General features: G+C 43.0%; 1 protein-coding gene across 2 annotated transcripts in view; it reads left to right on the top strand.

The window, feature by feature from the left end:
- Positions 1–19,265, top strand: part of PDGFRA (platelet derived growth factor receptor alpha) — a 51,397-nt gene that overhangs the window by 8,949 nt on the left and 23,183 nt on the right. For both annotated transcript variants that reach the window (XM_005299106.5, XM_005299104.5), the window contains exons 2-12: positions 660–720; positions 3,554–3,868; positions 9,531–9,794; positions 9,961–10,091; positions 11,498–11,669; positions 11,773–11,962; positions 13,598–13,713; positions 15,468–15,591; positions 16,606–16,799; positions 17,311–17,405; positions 17,513–17,645. In XM_005299106.5, the coding sequence (XP_005299163.1) occupies positions 672–720; positions 3,554–3,868; positions 9,531–9,794; positions 9,961–10,091; positions 11,498–11,669; positions 11,773–11,962; positions 13,598–13,713; positions 15,468–15,591; positions 16,606–16,799; positions 17,311–17,405; positions 17,513–17,645 (1,783 nt within the window). In that variant the 5' untranslated portion in view covers positions 660–671. The remainder of the gene's footprint in view (positions 1–659; positions 721–3,553; positions 3,869–9,530; positions 9,795–9,960; positions 10,092–11,497; positions 11,670–11,772; positions 11,963–13,597; positions 13,714–15,467; positions 15,592–16,605; positions 16,800–17,310; positions 17,406–17,512; positions 17,646–19,265) is intronic.

Here is a 19,265-nt window from a genome sequence, read left to right as displayed (position 1 = left end):
TTGCTCTGTATAGCTTAGAAGGCCAGAAAACTCCAAATAATCCATTATTCTTCACGCTGCTTGAGAAAAGAGGTACTGTAGAAACACAACTGCAGTCTTGTGCTCTCTCTTGTGTTTTACCAGAGAGCTTCAGCGTGTGTTTTAAATAGAAGGTCTCTTGATCAAGGGAATTCGTATTAAATGAAACAAATGCATTTATTGAACAAGCTAAAGAGTAGATACAGTGGTAAAATAGAACTTTAGCAGATGATGGTATTTTGTAGTATAGAAAGTGGTTTTAAATATACTCTTTCTCTCAGAATTGCTACCATCCCATTTTGTAAGCAGTCCAAAGGCCAGATCTTGCCATTAGTTACACCGATGTAATTCCATTGCAACTTCATTCACTTCTGTGGAGTTACTCCATGCATAGAGCAATGTAATTATGGGCCCAGTTCTGCAAGGTGCTGTAGGGATTGTGGGCAGAAGGTGCTCAGCACGATTGGGCCATGAGTGCAGAATTTGTGTCCATATCCTTTTCCGGAGAGAGCTCTGTATGCAATATGCAGTATGTACTCCTAAACTGGCGATGGAGTCAGAAGCACTGCAAATAGCTCATTGACTTTATCAATTAGTTCACTAACTTTACTTTTTCCTGCTTTTCTATTTTTCTGTTTCAGTTGTCCGCAGTGATGGGTACTTCCCCAAGGACATTCCTGCTCCTGGGATGTCTCCTGACAGGTAACATTCCTAAATTCCCTGTGTCGCTTCATTCGTTCTCCTTTGTAAATCTGGGCTTAAATCAATGCGCTACAGTCAATGTTTCAGATAGATTTGTTTTCAGTGTGATCAGTGATCATGAATTACAGCACAGATGATCAGTTAAGCGGCTGTAAATTCTTTTTTTCTGACATTAATTATAATAAAAGCTGCCAGGAACACAGTCCCAAGCCTGTGATTAAATCTACTGAAAATATTCATATTTTTGTGGACAGTCCATCTTTTGTTACTGATTAAGGATCACAGCTTGGTGCCTGTGAGCAGCCCAATTAAATGGATATGATACAAGGGAGTTCCTGGTGGAGGGGAATGGAATCCACCGTGAAGGTACTATTGCAGCCTCAGGGCTATAGTAACCTCTGCAGCTGCTTCTCTCTCTCTGGAGGGAAGAGGTTTGGCCAGTGGATCTGTGTCACTGCTGATGCACCAGTCATGCCACGTCTCTCCCGCCAGAGTTTCTTCAGCAGCACATGGGAGCAGAGTTCCATGATGTGCAGCAGAGTGCAGGCTGCCTGGGTGGGATCCCTGCATCCTCCTACTCTGTGCCACATAACTTAGGGTTACCATATTTCAGCAAGCAAAAAAGAGGACGGGAGGAGCCCCGCCCTAGCCCCGCCCCTGCCCCTCCCACTTCCCGTCCCCCCAGAACCCCCAACCCTCCCCCCATTCCTTGTCCCCTGACTGCCCCCTCCTGGGACCCCTGCCCCTAACTGCCCCGCAGGACTCCACTCCCTATCTAAGCCTCCCTGCCTCTTGTCCCCTGACTGCCCCAACCCTTATCCCCACCCCCACCCCCAGACAGACCCCTGGGACTCCCACGCCCCATCCAACCACTCCCCACCCCCTGACAGCCCCCCCCAGAACTCCCAACCCATCTAAACCCCTCTGCTCCCTGTCCCCTGACTGCTCCGATCCCTCTCCCCACTCCTGCCCCCTGACAGCTCCCCCCCCAGAACTCCCAGCCCCCCACCCCCCCGCTCCTTGTCCCCTGACTGCCCCCTCCTGGGACCCCTGCTCCTAACTGCCCTCCAGAACCCCACCCCCTACCTAAGACTCCCTGTTCCTTTCCCCCTAACTGACCCCTCCTAAGACACCCCCCCAACTGCCCCCCAGGACCCTACCCCCTACCTCTACCCTGACTGCCCAAAACTTTCTCCACTCCCCCCCAAAAGCCCCCGCCTGAACTCCCGACCCCCCCCCCCCGTTTCTTGACTGCCCCCTCCAGAACCTCCCTGCCCCTTCTCCTGCCCCCTGGCCCCCTTACCCTGCTGCTCAGAACAGGGTGTTGGGCTCTGTGCCAGCCGTACACGTGGCTGCGCTCCCCAGCACAACAAAACCCGGTCCCTGGCCCTGCACAGTGCTGCCGGAGCCGGGCTGCAGGGGAGAGCTGCCGGCTCAGAATGCAGGGCGGAGCTCCTCTACAGCTGCTCCGGAGTCCAGCCCGTGACTTTCCTACAGCCCTCCCAGCCGCTCGCTCTGCTCTGCTCTGCCGGGGGAGGGGGGAAATCCCGGACATTTTGAGTTATTTACAAATTCCCCCCGGACGCTATTTTTAGCACAAAAAGGAGGACATGTCCGGGTAAATCCGGACGAATGGTAACCCTAACATAACTGCACTGGCGAGCAGGCCTTCCATATCAACAGAAGGAAATGGGGAGGCGGGGCAGGCTTTGCCTCAAAGTGCCAAATATAAAAAAGGCCAGCATTACTAGCTAATATAGGTAAAATACTTGCAATGGCTTGAGAAGCAGAACAGAGACCACGATGGGCCCAGTCCTTGGCGCCACTAAACCTGCTTTGTGTTGGTCCTCTGGCATACAAATCGTTTATCTACCTCCCTGATGATTTCTCTGGGGTCTCGGGGGCTGTGGTGCTGGGTGGGATTCTCACTTAGGGTGGGGACTGAGCCAGCCTTTGGCCAGCCAAAGTACAACTTGCCCAAACCTGAGAACCTGGCCTTGTAAATCCAGATTGCACATTAAAAGCACTCCATTACAATATCTTGTTCAATGAGTTATGGTTATATTTGATTATATCTTCCCTACATTTCAACTAGAGGTGGGCCTGAGCCACTTAGGGTATGTCTACACTGCAACTGCTCCCCCCTCAAGCCCCAAACTCACAGTAGTGAATCTCAGAGCTTGGGTCTACAGACTTGGGCTTGCAAGACTGACAGTATGGCACTAAATATAGCCACATAGACATTCTGGCTTGAGCTGGAGCTTGGGCTTTGAGGTGGGCTTAAAAACCCAAGCTGGAATGTCTGCATGGCTATTTTTAGCACCATAGCACAGTCCAAATTTGTAGAGCCAAACTCTGAGACTTGCTGCCGCAGGTTTTTTTTTTTTTTTTTTTTTTTTTGCAGTGGAGACATAACCAAAGTTTGGATCCAGGCTACTTCTGTAGCCCATTGCAGAAATAGAGGTCAGCTGTAATATTCAGATACAGGTGTTGATCTAGCACAAAATGCTCCCAAAGTCTGGGGCTGTTTGGATCTGGGGTTTTGGTTGAGAGCCATCGCTAATTTAAACTCTTTGTCTTTCATTTCTTGATGAAAGTCGGACTGAACTGAAATGAACAGTATTTTGTCTGAGAGGTTCAAAGAGGAATTATTTTGCCCTCTATAGGGAAATGCTGTGACTGCTTTCAAAAGGGCACATTTACAGGGAGATTAGTATGTCTGGTTTGTCCATAAACATGGCTGTTTTATAGATAAATCACTCATCCTTTCTCACATCTATGTGGTGAGCATGTTCTGCTTAGTAACTGGTTACTTATTCATTTCCTTTGACAGGACCATGGCTAACTTTCTGCCAGCTTCCATTGCCGACTGTTCTTCCGAATAGAGATGAAATGGTCGTGCAACTGAATGCCTCGTTTACTCTGAAATGCTCTGGAGACAGCGAAGTGACCTGGCAATACCCAATGGCTGAAGGAAGCCACAGAATAGACATTAGAAATGAAGAGAACAACAGTGGTCTCTTTGTGACTTTGCTGGAAGTGGGGAATGCCTCAGCTGCTCATACCGGATTATACACTTGTTACTACAATCATACTCAAGAGGAGGACGGGGAGGTGGAGGGGAAGGATATCTACATCTATGTGCCTGGTGAGTGGGTTATGCTGTGTTACAGCAGAAAGGTTTGCCTGGGTTGCTCTGTAGGAATATCAAGGATCCTATTAAGCATTTAAATGGAGAGCAACCTCTTGATCTGGGCTGGGCATGCTCCTCTTCACATTGATTTTGTTTGGTATGAATTAGTTCTCATGAAAGGTAATGAATTGACAGTCTTGGAAGCTGAAGCTTTCTCTCCACAAAGCGCAGGAAAAAGGCAGTGCTCTCCCAGTGGATACCTCAATTCAGACATGGAGACCAGCTCTGTGAGTGCACGCTGTACGTAGTTGTCTCCATGCCTATTGGCTTCTTTGCTAAGGCTTCCAACCAGGGGAACACTAATGCCAACTATTTGGTGGTGGCTTGTGTAATGTGTTCTTTGGGACCTGTACTGAGACCAACTAACTTCATGAATACCACTATATAGTCAATGAATGGCAATGGCTCTTGGTCTCTATTGACCTAAATTGGATTTGAACTGATAGCTCAGAGGCTATATATTGCTACTTTTAAATATCTGAAGTGTGGAAATGTATTAGTTGATAGAAAACTTGAACTGCAGTGCAGGCGGATGCTCACATATTTACAGGGTGTAGGACTCAAAGGTGATTAGTAAGATGTAGCTGTATTGGAACGCCTGTCACGAGAGAAGTGGAAACAAGAAATGGCAGTGAGTGCCAGTCTGGCAAAATAATGTGGTGTTTTCATGCATCATTTGCCACAATTTTCACAGCAAGACCTGCCTTTCCTGCCCCCAAACTTCCTCTCATGCACAGTGGAAAAATCTATTGGACCCAAAGAAATGACAGTGGCAAAAACAATGAGGCAGTGTTGTCTAGTGGATAGAGCACATGACTATGACCCAGGAGATCTGGGTTTCATTCCCGGCTCTGCCTCTTGCCCTCTGGGTGACCCTGGGCAAGCCACGTCCCTTCTGTGTCTCAGTTTCCCCCATCTGTAAAATGAGATGATACTGACCTCCTTCATAAAGCACTTTGAATCTACCGAGTTAGGTATTATATTATTATTAATAAGAACACCACTCAACAGGGATCTCAGGGAACATCACCCCACCTGGTAATCTTCCCATTCCCTTTTAGAAGTGCCCACCTCGTCCCCTCCTCCCCCACACACTCTGGGGGGTAGGGATGTCATAGAATGTCCTTCTGTCTGCCAATTCTCTGAGGTTGGAGTCAAAAGTCTATTAAACCTATTTGTCATGGCTGTAATAGGAGTCACTGGCTGAGTTATGACTGACTGTCACATGAATCCACGAATGCCAACGTCTTTAAAAAGGAAGAGACTATAACATTTGACATCTGGGGATTTTGGTGTGGGACACAGGAGGGTGAGTGGGTGGATGGGGGAGCAAGTGGGTGGATGTGAAGATAAATGGCTTTACAAACTTTATTGAGAGCCTTTGTAAAGCATTATACAGGACTGCCTGGGGTTCTATTGGGAAACAGGGGATTAGAGACAGCACTGCAGGGACACAAAGTACCAGACTGGTAGACTGGCGGTGAGCATTCTGAGTGTTAGCCTGCAAGAGCAGTACAGGAAAACAAGGGAAAAGAAAAGAGGTTGCAAGTCACCCTGTAAAACTTTAATATGTTTGTGAAGGGAAAAAAAAGATGCCTGGACTACAAAAAGATTATGTAAGGGGAAAGAGGCAGTATCAGAGATTGTGTGAAGAGCCCTAAAACTTTGAAGTCTGTTTTGCAATAGCATTTGGGTTTTCTATAGACCATAACATGCAATGTTAGCATGACTCTTCCATGATTTCCCTCTACATTTACCATGAAAAACTTGCAGCACCAACACTTGTTCTTAAGACAGTTATTGAAGCATGGGCAGAGCCTGTGGGCTTTATACCTCAGTATCAAGTCAGTTCTAAGTGGCCCACTACAAAAATGATGCTGCTGGATAGTGCAATAGCTCACTATTAGCTCGAGGACAAGGAAGATGAAGACAGATATCAGAAGACTCCTTCAAGAAGGTTTTTTTTTTATGTTCCTGTGATGTACCAGGGTACAATCCAAACTAATGAGTAGTTGTGTCACCCCTGCCCTCTAACCCGTGGTGCCCTTTACACTGCTTTGCTGCTGTAGCCTCCAGCTTGGACTGCTCACAAACAGCCTCCAGCATGCAAGTCACTCCCAGCCATGTATGTGTGTGTGCTGCACAGCCGGCCACTCCTTGGCCTCAGCAGCCTTGGTTATACTGCAGAGTGACCTCAGCACACTCCAGGTCTTAGATTTCCCCCCAGAAATGTATGTCTTGTATTGTCCAGCCCCCTCCTAGACAATACAAATCCATACAAAGTCTGTATTCCTTTAATAGAAATAATATGCATACACCTTGTGACCTCAAATGGAATTTCACAGACACATCCATTTAAACACACTGGGTTAGATAAAACAAGTTTATTAACTACAAAGAGAAAGATTTTAAGTGAATGCAAGTCAGAAATGGTTATAAGGAAAAGATAAGATGCAGCTGGGGCCTAACTTAAACTATGTTACATTCAAAGCAATGTTTTTCTCACCACATGCTCCCAGAAGTCTTACTGACCAAACTTCTTAGGCCAGGATCCCTTCGCCAGTTCAATGGCTGCTTCCTGTGTCCCTTCTGGTCAGGGCCGGCTCCAGGCACCAGCTTAACAAGCAGGTGCTTGGGGCGGCCAAGGGAGAGGGGCGGCACCTGCAGCAATTCGGGGCGGCAGGTCCCTCACTCCCAGTAGGAGTGAAGGACCTGCCTCTGAACTGCCGCTGCCGATTGCGGCTTTTTTTTTTTTTTTTTGCTTCGGGCGGCAGAAAAGCTGGAGCTGGCCCTGCTTCTGATGTAGTTAAGCAGTGAACAGAGAGAGAGAGAGGAAGAGAGGAGGGATTCCTTTGGGGTGTTTGTCTCTTTTTATAGTGTTAGTCCCCCTCCTGGAAAACATTTCCAGCTGAGATTCAGGAGACAAAAAATCTATGGAGAAGGATGTTCCCTGCTGTTTTTTCTTACCTGTTTGAGGTTTCTTTGTCTACCCTTCCTGCTTGATGACTTTGTTTATTGCTTAAATGCAAAGTAATCAGAGTGCACGTTCCTTTGTTTGAGACAGACAAGTTTGCCAACCTCAGTTTGGAACATGTGTTAAGATCACCATACAGTGGAATCTTATAACTTCACCTACAGTGTTGTCACACATATTTTATCAGGAGAATATTGACTAGCAAATGAGTTTGCAGATGATACCCTACAAGGCATACTTTGTACAAAGATTATTACAACAGTGGGTAGGGTGTGGACACAGGCGTACATTCTGTCACAGTCCCCTAGACCTGAGCCTACCAGATCTGCAAGGCATAGGCATCTTGTAGTTTTTTCCTCTCACTAAAGAGCCAGCTGACACTGTTGCAAAAGTTAATCTTTTTTCACCTAATTTTAGAATTTTCAGGAAAATTTCTGTTTCCACCATGAACTTTTTTTGTTTTTGTTTTGTGCAAAGCAATTCCTTTCCCTACAAACAATTATGAGGGCTGTGGGGGAAAGCAAATTTCTTTCTTAAAACCAGGATGCTTTATGACTGTTACATAAGGATGTAATAGCCATACAAGCAGGAAAAAAACCTAAGTGAAGCCTCTTTCTGTTTTTAATTACATTTGGAAAGCAAATGTACCGAATTGAGTGGATATGAGTTCTATAGTGCTGTGTTTGGATTGTTGTTACAAGGAGCCTGCCAGTGTGTTATACTCCCATTATTAAAATTGATGATGAACCTTGGCTCACAAGCTCTTAGGTTTGCAGCAGTTATTTGTGTGTTTAGAAGTGGCAGATTATGATCATTTTCAGAGCCGTTGTTTTAAAGTTGGGTATGTTTTGCAATTAGATTTTAAACCAAATTTGGATTGGATGGCTATTGGAACTGGGGTACATTGTGTTGGTTTTAAAAAATATTGGGGATTTGTTTGCCTTTTTATGGTTGTGCCTCATAATTTGAGAAACCACATGGAACAACCATAGTTAATGACACCGAGGTACCATGGTGATGGACACATAGAAATACATAGAATCAGCTACGTAGATAGAAACATTTTAAAATAACAATCTAACTAATTTAGCTGAAAACCAATCCAATCAATGTCTTTGGTTTCTAATACTTTTTATTTTTTGGGAGGGTGGGAGGGATGAAGCAGAAGAGAAGGAGGGAGAGGAACATTAAAAAGTGGTTTTTATAAAATGAATGTTTCAGGAACTCTTACCGTTGATTACAGAGGCTCTAAGATTACAGTTGAAAAGGAATTAGAATAAAAGAAGGAAATGATGGGTGACTGGAATGGGGAGACTGGGGTTCCCTCACCTTGGATTCCTTTCTACAATCACACACGCCTGTGGCAAGTTCAACATCATGTGCTTTATTTACAATGTGCTATACAAACACTTGTTCCCCATAGCTTAAGGCTTTTACCTCTTCTCCAGACACAAGTATCAGAGGGGGTAGCCGTGTTAGTCTGAATCTGTAAAAAGCAACAGAGGGTCCTGTGGCACCAGTATTGGGAGCATAAGCTTGCATCTGAAGAAGTGAGGTTCTTACCCATGAAAGCTTATGCTCCCAATACTTCTGTTAGTCTCAAAGGTGCCACAGGACCCTCTGTTGCTTTCTCCAGACACAGGATGTGAGGGGGGAGAGCTCTCACCTCCCTGATATCATGGACTTCTCTAGCCCTTTCATCCTCTTCCTGTCTCTTTCTTCACTGTCCTCAGTTGATAAGCTGAATCACCTTGTTAACTGGTTAATCACCTGGCACTTAATCTATTGTCTCATCAATTTGCCCCATGTGGGGACTCTTACAAAGTGCACAGAGTGGTGAGTCAGCTTGTGTAGCTGCTCTCTGCGGACAGGAGAGCTTGTCCACACCAGTGCTTCCATCATGGGGGTGTTTTTTCACACCTCTGAGCAAATTAAGTTATACCAACAAAAGTGGTGGTGTAGATATGTCCTTGGGCTATTCATCCTCTATCACAGTGGTTTACACCAGTGAAAGCCAGGACATTTATTCTAAGCAGCCTAATCTCCTTTTTGTGTGTGTCAATTAATGTAGATCCAAAATATAAATCAAGGTCCCTGAGCTGGAAAATGGGACTTCTACCCTGAAAGTTTTGCTGGAAATTGTTGTTAGTGGGGTTGCATAACAAAAGGCAGAGTTCAGCCCTTCATTTTTATTTTATCCCACAGGAATGGGCAACAATTTTCACACCTAAACATTAGTGGTTTTCTGGCTTTTTGCCTTTTGCCTGTGAATAGCATTGTAGGAAAACTCCACTAGAGCCACATCTAAAGGAAATAATAACACTTCTCTTTCCTGGAGGCCTTAAACTTCCCAGACTGGTACATTTCTGTTACTTAAGATCCTGACTACTAGTTGGACTACTGGGATGTCTTCTTACATGTCTCATCAGATGGCAAATGTCATTATGGTGAGAGTGTGTCGACTCTGTGAGTGACTTTAACATAGTTGTGGTTTTACATATGATAAAGGAAATTGCTGGAAAAGTAAAGAAACAAAATATATTCATTTCTATCAAGGTGCATAATTATCTGCTAATGTCTCCATTCTTGTACTATGGACACATTAAAAATGATATAATGTAAAAATACATATCTTTTTTACAGATCCAGATATACCCTTCGTTCCTCTACTACCAGAGGATCAATTCATCCTAGTAGAAGATGGTGATTCCACCATTATCCCTTGTCGTACAAGTGATCCTAATGCTCAAGTAGCTTTAGTTAACAGTGAAGCCAAGGTCGTATATGCCTATTATGACAGCAAACAAGGCTTCCTAGGAAATTTTCCTGCAGGCTCATACACATGCCAAACAACTGTTAAAGAAGTGGAGTTCAAGTCAGATCAGTTTTTCATCTACATTTTGAAAGGTACTCTTTTTCAGTTTTTAAAGGAGAGTAAAAATATTGCGCCTGATTCTCTTCTTGCTTGTACCATAATTGCGTAAACGAAATTGGAATCTAGTCCTTGAAGTCCACCATTCATATACTGCACATGGTTTTTAAACTTGGTACACTCTCTTTCTTTTTCCCTCAGCTACTTCAGAGCTGCCAGTTGAGATTGAGGCCCTTAAAACTGTATATAAAACAGGCGAAACGATTGTTGTAACTTGTGTGGTCTTTGACAACGAGGTGGTTAATTTACAGTGGAATTATCCAGGGAAAGTGGTAAATATCTCGTTTTGTTTCTGCATAATTGTAGTTATCAGTTGGTGAGGAATATGGGGATGTGAAGGGGTCAGCGCTTCATTGTTAGAACGAGGACAGAGGAAGAGAGAAAACAGAACCATTTCTTTTATTTTCAGGTTATCACTATAGAAAATCAGTATCAGGTGTTAGAATTCATGTTAGTAAGAATGCAAAGTATTCAAAGGAGATGAGGGGTGACTGGGAGCATAAGAAGTTATCAGGGAGTGGGATTGTAGCGCTGAAGGAATAAAATCTCTGTGAATTTGTGCTTTAGAAAGTCTGGTGGAACAAAAATGGAATGTTCTGGAAATGTGTCAAAATGTCTGCATACAACACTGGTGGTGAAGTGAATCTGACTCTAAAATGACCCTCTTCAAGTCATAGTCTCAGACGGGCTGATTTTTCTCAGTTACATTGGTGTAAATGAGGAGTAACTCAGTTAAAGTCAGTGGAGTTACACTAATGAAAACCTGTTATGAGAGGAGAATCAGTCCCAAATTCTCATAACGTGTGTTCTGAAGTGAAGGTTTCTCTTCAGTGAAATCCCATTTATAGTCAGTGCTCCACATAAAGTGCAGGTGTGCTGCTGTGTAAAAGGTCTGATAATTGTGGGTTATTGTAAAGTTGCAGAATAATTGTGACCTAGAAATGCAGCTTTCATTTAAAAAAAATTAAGAGCCTGAAAAAAAAATTACTTCATATAGGAAGGTTTCATTTTATTTCAGTTTTACAATTCATAACTTCAGTCTCCTGCCAATCATTCTAGTTTCACACAATCCCCAACATATTTTTGGTTCCCATCCCTCAATATGAATGTGCTGTCTTCCCTTTGGAATATTTTTATTCTCAGCTGAACACCTCCCCTCCCCCCCTGCCCTTGCCAATGAATTATTCTCAGAATTAGCACACACTGAATTAATGTAGGAACTAGGAAATGGGTATGATCTGTCAGGAAAAAGATATTAAGAATCCTCACCTTGTGGGAACTGATCAAAGAATATTCAGAACCAAAATCAACATCATCATCACCAGAGTCAAAGGATACACTCCCTTAGCTTGCTTTAGCAGTAAAATGCTCTTTTAGGCTCTCCACCTAATTTTTAGATGATACTTTACTCCAAATGCACAACATATGCTGTTTTTAACCTATTCACCCTTTGGCAGTTGGCTCTAAAATTGTATATTCTTATGGGCACACCTGCTGCATCCATGTCTGAAAATTTGTCCCTAACTGATTAAGCCATTCCTTTTGAATATGGAATTTGGACCATATAGCAGTAAATCTTTCATTGCTATCCTTCAAATGGAATCTTAATTCTTTTATACTGTATTTATGTCCTGCAGCTGGGTTGTTTAAATAATTTTTTTTTCTCTCCAAAACACAGAAAGAAAAAGGTGTGATAAAAGTTGATGACATTAAAGTTCCCTCCCAGAAGCTGGTTTACACTTTGACCATTCCTGAGGCTTCAGTGAAAGATACCGGGGATTATGAATGTACGGCCCGACATGCAACCAAGGAGGTTAAAGAAAATAAGAGAGTAGTCATTACAGTTCATGGTACAGTCTAATTCTAGTGTCCAAAAATTGTTAGCATGCTGGCAAATACCATGTTTGAAATAAAGCAAGTAGCATTATTTATGTGAATCTGTATCATTTACAGATAAAGGATTCATTCATCTGGACCCCCAATTTAGCCCTTTGGAAGCTGTCAATTTACATGAGGTCAAAAATTTTGTAGTGGATGTGCAGGCGTACCCAGCTCCAAAAATGTTCTGGCTGAAGGACAATGTGACTCTGACTGAGAATCTTACAGAGATTGTTACCAGTGCAAACAAGATCAATGAGACAAGGTAAAGAAAGGTTTTGCCAAGGTGACAATCTGAATTTCTCTTCCAGAAACCTTGTGATTTCATTTTATCAAATCTATGACTAGAATTTGGTGAGAAAAATCAAGACATTATATACAACCTCATCTTTCTTGCCTTGCTATAGCTTTTCATCATCACCTCCTCTTTGACATCCTGTCCTCTGTGGACTTCCATGTCACTGTCCCCTCTTGATTCTCTTCCTGCCTTACTTACTGTTCTTTAAATGTCTCCTTTGGGGGCATTGCATTACCACTCCTCCTCTTTATTGGAGTCTGTCAAGGCTCTTTCTTTTCACCCATCCTCTTCTCCTTTATACCCTATACTTGGGTAGCCTCACTCTCTTACATAATTTTAACTATCATCTCTCTGGTGGCAATTCTCAGATATACTTCTCCTATTATGGTTCATTCTCATATCTCTCACTGTGTCTCTGATAGCTCAGCTTGGATGGCTTGCAGTCAACTCAAGATTATCAAACCAAACCAAGCTCATATTTTTTCCTTCACACATTGTGCCCTTATTTTATTTTCCATTGCTGTTGACAATGTTATCATTTTTCTGTCACCTACAAACGTAACCTGGGCAGCATCTTTGATTCCTTCTTCCTCTTTCCCTCCGCATTCTACTGCTGCTTCCTACACAACATTCATAGATTCAAAAGCCAGAAAGGACCATTGTGTTCATTTTGTCTGACCTCCTGTATAACACAAGCCATAGAACTTCCCCAAAATAATTCCTAGAGCAGATCTTTTAGAAAAACATCCAATCTTAATTTAAAAATTGTCAGTAATGGCGAATCCACCATGACCCTTGGTAAATTGTCCCAGTGGTTAATTACTCTCATCGTTGAACATTTACACCTTATTTCCAGTCTGAATTTGTCTAGCTTTAACTTCCAACCATTGGATCATGTTATACGTTTCTCTGCTAGATTAAAGAGCCCGCTATTAAATATTTGTTTCACATGTAGATATTTATAGACTATCATAAAGTCACTCCTTAACTTTCTCTTTGTTAAGCTCAATAGATTGAACTCTTTGAGTCTATCACTATAAGGTGTGTTTTCTAATCTTTTAATCATTCTTGAAGCTTTTCTCTGAACCCTCTGCAATTTATCAATGTCCCTCTTGAATTGTTTGTACCAGAACTAGACACTTCATTCCAGCAGCAGCCAAATATATCAAAAAAACTTCCTCATTTTCCATCCTATGAGCTAATTCACTTGTCCAACTTGTGATCATCTGCCACCTTGACTACTGCAACCTTCTCCAATCTTATTACAGTGCTGTCTTCTGGATACTATCCTGGCCCCTCTCCAGTCTTTCCAAAATGCTGCTCCCAAAATAATCTCTTGGTCATCATTTTGATCACATCAATGCCCTTGCTAAATCCCTGTTGGGTATAATAATGCTTGCGTGTTTCTCATATTAGAGAATTAATTAACATTTAAACAGCACTTTGACAGGAAGAGCACTATAGAAATGCAAAGTATCACTATATTATAGTCACCATATACCTACATTAAATATATAGATTTTTTACTAAAAATTGCTTGATTTTTTAAAATTATTTGGATTAATTTATTCTTATGTTTTGTAAAATCTCTTGTTTCTATAGGGTCCAAAGTATATTAAAACTGATTCGGGCCAAGGAAGAAGACAGTGGAGATTATACTTTGGTTGCTGAAAATGGAGAAGAGACTAAAAGTTATACTTTCTCGTTGCTAATACAAGGTAAGCATATCAAGAACCCTATTGGACTGGGCAGAGGTAGCCGTAGACAGCAAAGACTTAAGTCCATTTAAGCACCAGGTGTCCTGCTAACCTACAGATCTACTAGAATGAAAGGCCTGGAAGCCAGGAATGGTTGTGTTCTAATCCTGACTGTGACTTCTTCAGTGGCCTTGTGCAAGTAGTTTTATCTCCCTGGCTATCCTGAGTTACTCCATTCTGCAAAATGGAGAGGACATTTGTTAAACTACTTCACAAGGGATTGCTTTGAAGACGAAGAGTGCTAAGTGTTATGATTTCAGCAGCAAATTAGTTTGGCTGCTTCCCTGCCATGTCGCTTACTAGCACAATACTAGCTGATTGGCTGGAGCTGGATTGGTGTTTTCCAAGAGTAGTTCCTACCGATATGTCAATTGTACTGACTGGTCACTCAGGTAAGACCCTTAGGAACAACAGTTCACTTTTTGCCACTCCACACTTATACAGTTTATCATCCTCTGCAGAAGAAGCACATTGTGGAAACAATATTTCCAGTATTGCCAGTCCCAAAAGTTCAAAATAATGAGTCAGATCCACCAAAATCATGAATTTACTTGTGGCTTTTTTGGTCTACCTTTTGACTTTTGAACTCGCCCTTCCATGCCAGTATGTGTGTGACAGTTACAGTGTCGCCAACTCTCCCAAATTTATAAAGTGAGGTGACTTTGGTCCCCTCTGCAGGAGTTCTCACTGGCTGCCTGATGGTGTGGAGCGTCCAGCTTCTCCCCAGACCCCAACATTCTAACTAATTACATCAGCCCTATATCTGCCCATCCGTCAGCCAGCAATTAATTACCTCCCAGCCACCACATCAGTTCTGCCCCTTACCCAGCTCCCACATCAATTCTGTCTCCCCCAACCCAACACTTGCTGTTTCCCAAGCCTCACCTGCTCCTTCTACAACTCCAGAGGTTTTTTTACCCCAACCTCTTCCCCTGTCTAAGCTGGGTGTTGCATGGATGTCAAGGGGAAGGAGCAGAGAGTAGCCTGACCCAATTTTCACAAGGAGGGAAGGGAGAAAGGAGCAGAGCCACACTGAGGTGCTGGGTGCTTTCTGCTCCCTCCTCCTGTGAAAATGGTATCTGCTTCTCCCTTTCTTCCCTCCCTACCTGAAAAGTCCTCTTGGCTCCTGAGGGGCCAAGCTTCAGCTGCTTCCTGCAGGTGCTCCCATGTTACAAATAAGTAATAGTAATAGGGATATTGCTAAATGGCTGAGTTCTGGGAGGTGGGTGGGAGCGGGGTCCTCTGGTTTTCTCTGTATTTTTCATCTTTACTCTTCCTGTGCTCTCAAATGAGGCTGAGTAGGGAAGGATAAGGCTTTCTCTGCATCCAGTCAGAGACATCCAAATTGCCACTCAGCTGGTGTCTCTCAGGAGCAGTGTGAGGCTCTCATGCTCCCTCTGTGCCCCAGGACCAAGCACACCCCTTCCACAGCGCCCCCTTCTGTGACTGTGCTGTAGCTTGAGCCCCGTTCTGCCCCGCAGGATATAAGTAACTTTCATCAAAGTCAATCTGAGTTAGTCATATCCTTCCGGGGAAAATCAAAGTCTGGAGAGCAAGCCAAGAGCTTAGGACCCAGACTTGGATTCCCTGAGGAGCAGAGCAATAGGCTGGTCAGACAAATGACAGCAATTGTAAACGTCTGTCCTGTGCCATTTGTAATTCTAACCCAAATAAAGGGGGGAAATTCTAACATGCGCTTTTCAATTCACTTCTAGTTTCAGCTTCAATTCTAAAACTGGTGGATCACCACGGCTCTGGAGGGGGACAGACGGTCCAATGCTTGGCAAAAGGGACGCCTTTCCCTGACGTGGAATGGCTGATTTGCAAGGACATTAAAAAGTAAGAAAAACAGATGTGCCTTTATCTCCATATGTGAACGTTTTTTCTTGACCAACATAATTTAAGCTCGTGACACACATTCCTTATCAGTCCTCTGGAAACTATGATTCTGGTTTGTCTTGCCAAAGTGACAAGTTGTTTATGCTTCATCAGCATATGGATGGGGTGGGGGTTAATATCATTCCTACTGATTTTGTCCTGTAGAACACATATGCTGTACCTATTTAACAGGTTTCTCTAAAATGTGGTACCTAATTAGTGATGAGTGAGCCGCAGGGAAGTTTAGATGAGTAAGTCAGATGCTTATCCACATATCTTTTGAGGCTTTCCTGCCATCTCCTGAGCAGACTAACCTATCCCATAACCCTTTCACACTCCCCCATCCACCTTCTTCCTGCAACTGAGCCTACCGCAGATAATAATATTTTTTACATTCAAAGTGCTATAGAAATGTTAACTAATTAATCCCCTCACATTTGTTGATCTAGTTTCGGGGTCACCCCTTCTCCCCCTCCTCTGGAGACAATCGCACAGAGAGACAACAAGCCTGGTGGGGCCCAGCAGCCCTGGTAACCTCAGATACTTTCTGTTGTCGTTATACCCACATTTCATGCTACTGTATGGGATTTCCCCCTCTCTTCTGTCCCAAAGAGATTTGTGGAGCACTGGGGCTTCAGAGGCCAGCCATGAATTCTGGGGTGTAATGAGAAAGCCCCAGAGCAATGCAAAGTTTGGACTAAGCAACAGTGAGCTGCCAGGCCTGCGGGGCTCCATTACTAGCGCTTCAAAGGTGGTAGTGCTGGTAGGGATCAGAAATTCATTGGCTCTAGGAGGAGGGGAGCCAGAGGATTGTTAGGAAGTGGGTATATACTTACACATCTTTGGTCCTTAAAATAATTCTTACCAGAGAAAGGGAGTAGGGAAAGGGTGCTTAGGGTGATCCTCATTTTGTTTACACTTGCTTATCCATCCATAAATCTGATGTCTATATTTATGGATATTCTATTTCTGCAGATGCAGTAATGATACCTCATGGATACTTCTGACTAACAACATCTCAAATATACACATGGAGGCTTATCGGGTTGATAAGGACCAGGTGAAAAGCCAGGTGACCTTCCAAAAGGTAGAAGAAACCCTGGTAGTACGGTGCATGGCGAGGAACACTCTTGGTGCCGTTACTCGGGAACTGAAGCTTGTGGCTCCTAGTGAGTTAACTTTGTCACTCCTGAGAGATTTAAATAGCCATTTCAAACTCCCCCTCAAATAAACCCAATCAAATCTGGAAATTATTATGCAGTGTGAATGTCTAATAGGTAAAACACCAGCTCTTTGAAAGTAAATAATGATGAAAACAGATTTGGCAGCTCTTCCCCAGACATTTGAGCAAGAGCTATTCTCCAGGTCTTAATTCTGAATCCATCTTTCCCATATTATGTGGTTCCATGATCCAGCTCTTCATTTTAGTTACTAATGGCCATGGAAGTCTCTTCCAGGCAACCACTGTTGTTCCTGAAATAGGAAGGCAGGGTTATTATAGGCAGTGAATGACTTAATGCCCCCTGCCTCTGGAGACTGCACTTTTCACATCTGCAGTGCACAAGAACTTTGATGGCAAAGGAGATGGGAGTCTTACAGTCACCTACAAACTCCGGCCTCTGTCACATCCCTCTGCATTCAGAAGGCAAATCTAAATTGAGGCCTTTTCTTTTACTACAGCATTGCGATCAGAATTAACTGTGGCTGCAGCAGTCCTAGTGTTAATAGTGATTGTGATTATTTCACTGATTGTCCTGGTCATCATATGGAAACAGGTAACTTAAAATATGTAATTTCTATACTGAATTGAATTAGTGATCTGACCCATTCTTAAATCAGGCATGAGCCTGACAATTTATGTTTCATTTATTGTGTATGGCAGAAACCAAAGTATGAGATAAGATGGAGAGTAATTGAGTCTATCAGCCCTGATGGCCATGAGTACATTTATGTGGACCCAATGCAACTGCCCTATGACTCAAGATGGGAGTTTCCTAGAGATGGATTAGTACTTGGTAAGAACTTTGAGATCCTCTTCTTTTGTAGAGATAAGACGTTGATTTAATGCATGTGGGGAATCAGAGCTCTTGACCTGCACCCATTGAGTGAGCTCTGTGAAGAGCCAAACTGTTGCAGATAAAGTCTGTTTATATAGAAAGAACTTTCTATATTGCTAAATGGAATGATCAGACCACGACAATTCTATGCCATCCAGTATTAATAGAATTCTTAAGCTGGTATATAAACAAAACCAGAAAAGTCTTGCAAAACATCTAGAAATCAGAATGCCCTGGCAACTATATAAGTACCACTGCCCTGTACTGGACAGAAGCTCAGACATGCCCAAGTGTGCTTGATTATGTCACCCTCTAGTGTCTGGACCACAGACCATATAAACCCTAATACTACTAAAGTTAATGGAAATTCTCCTTTAGTGGCATTGGTAGGAGCTTTGGATTTGGGAACAGAAAGTCCAAGGACAACTGTGAATCTCTTTGGCCATGGTTGGCAATATAGCTGATGACCATTATGTTCTGTGCTGCTGCAGAATCTTTACAAACAAACAAACAAACAAACAAACAAACAAACAAACAAACAAACAAACAAACAAACAAACAAACAAACAAACAAACAAACAGATTTTTCATGGAAAATTATTCTGAATACAACAAAAATACATCTATCTACCTACCTATCTTAGATCCTTGACTTTCCTCCGAAATCCTCTTCTTTCTCCTTTTTCTGTCACATCACCATCTTCCCTGACACCCAGGCTTGAAATCTGGGAACACGTTTGACTTCTACCTCTCCTTCACCTTTCACATCCAAGCTTATTCCATAATATTTCGAGGATCCAAATTTTTCTCTTTCCAGACAGCAAAGCTCTCTCCTTTTTTGATTACTGTAATCTCTTTGTCTCTGGCCTTCCTTCTCTCCACATGGCTCCCCTCAAGACCCTACAAAACTGTCACTGTCTCTTTCACTCTTTCCTTTAGCTATCCCTGCTTCACTGCCTCAAGTTCAAGCTCCTTGTCCTTGCCTTCAAGGGTCTGTGGAACTGTCCCTGCCTACTTATCTGCCTGTCTCTCTCCTCACACTACCCATTGACCACTCTTCTCTACCAGAGATGTCTGCCTTGAGCCCCATACTTTAGTGTCTCCTATATCCCTCTTCCACCCTGTTTCCACACTGCTTCACACATAGTGCCTTCCCCAAAAGGTTTGTCAGGCCATTAGCCTCTCCTTCCCTCCCTAAATTCCCGCCTTACGATACTTCTGCTGAGATGCCCACAAGAAGTGAGTCAGCAATGACATTTTTATTTTATAAGACATTTATAGTTCTATGTGTAGAGACCCAATGTAATCTGGAAGTAGTTATGCAGTTTTATTAAAATATTTTAAAACTATAAATCCATGATGTCAAATGCCATTGTCACATAAACTTCTTTCTGTGAACACTGCTTTTCTTCTTTCCACCCCTGCTTTACTGTTTTGTTGTCTCTTTGTCATGTCTCATGTGGAATTCAATTATAAGCTCTTCAGGGCAAGGCTCTCATATCATTATAGATGACCTGTAAATACCCAGCACAATTCTGGGTAGCGTGATATAATAAATAATTGTCTGTCTGCCTGCCT

The sequence above is a fragment of the Chrysemys picta genome, chromosome 5, assembly GCF_011386835.1.
Source record: "Chrysemys picta bellii isolate R12L10 chromosome 5, ASM1138683v2, whole genome shotgun sequence".
NCBI lineage: Eukaryota > Metazoa > Chordata > Testudines > Emydidae > Chrysemys > Chrysemys picta.
This window is presented reverse-complemented; position numbering and strand designations above follow the sequence as displayed.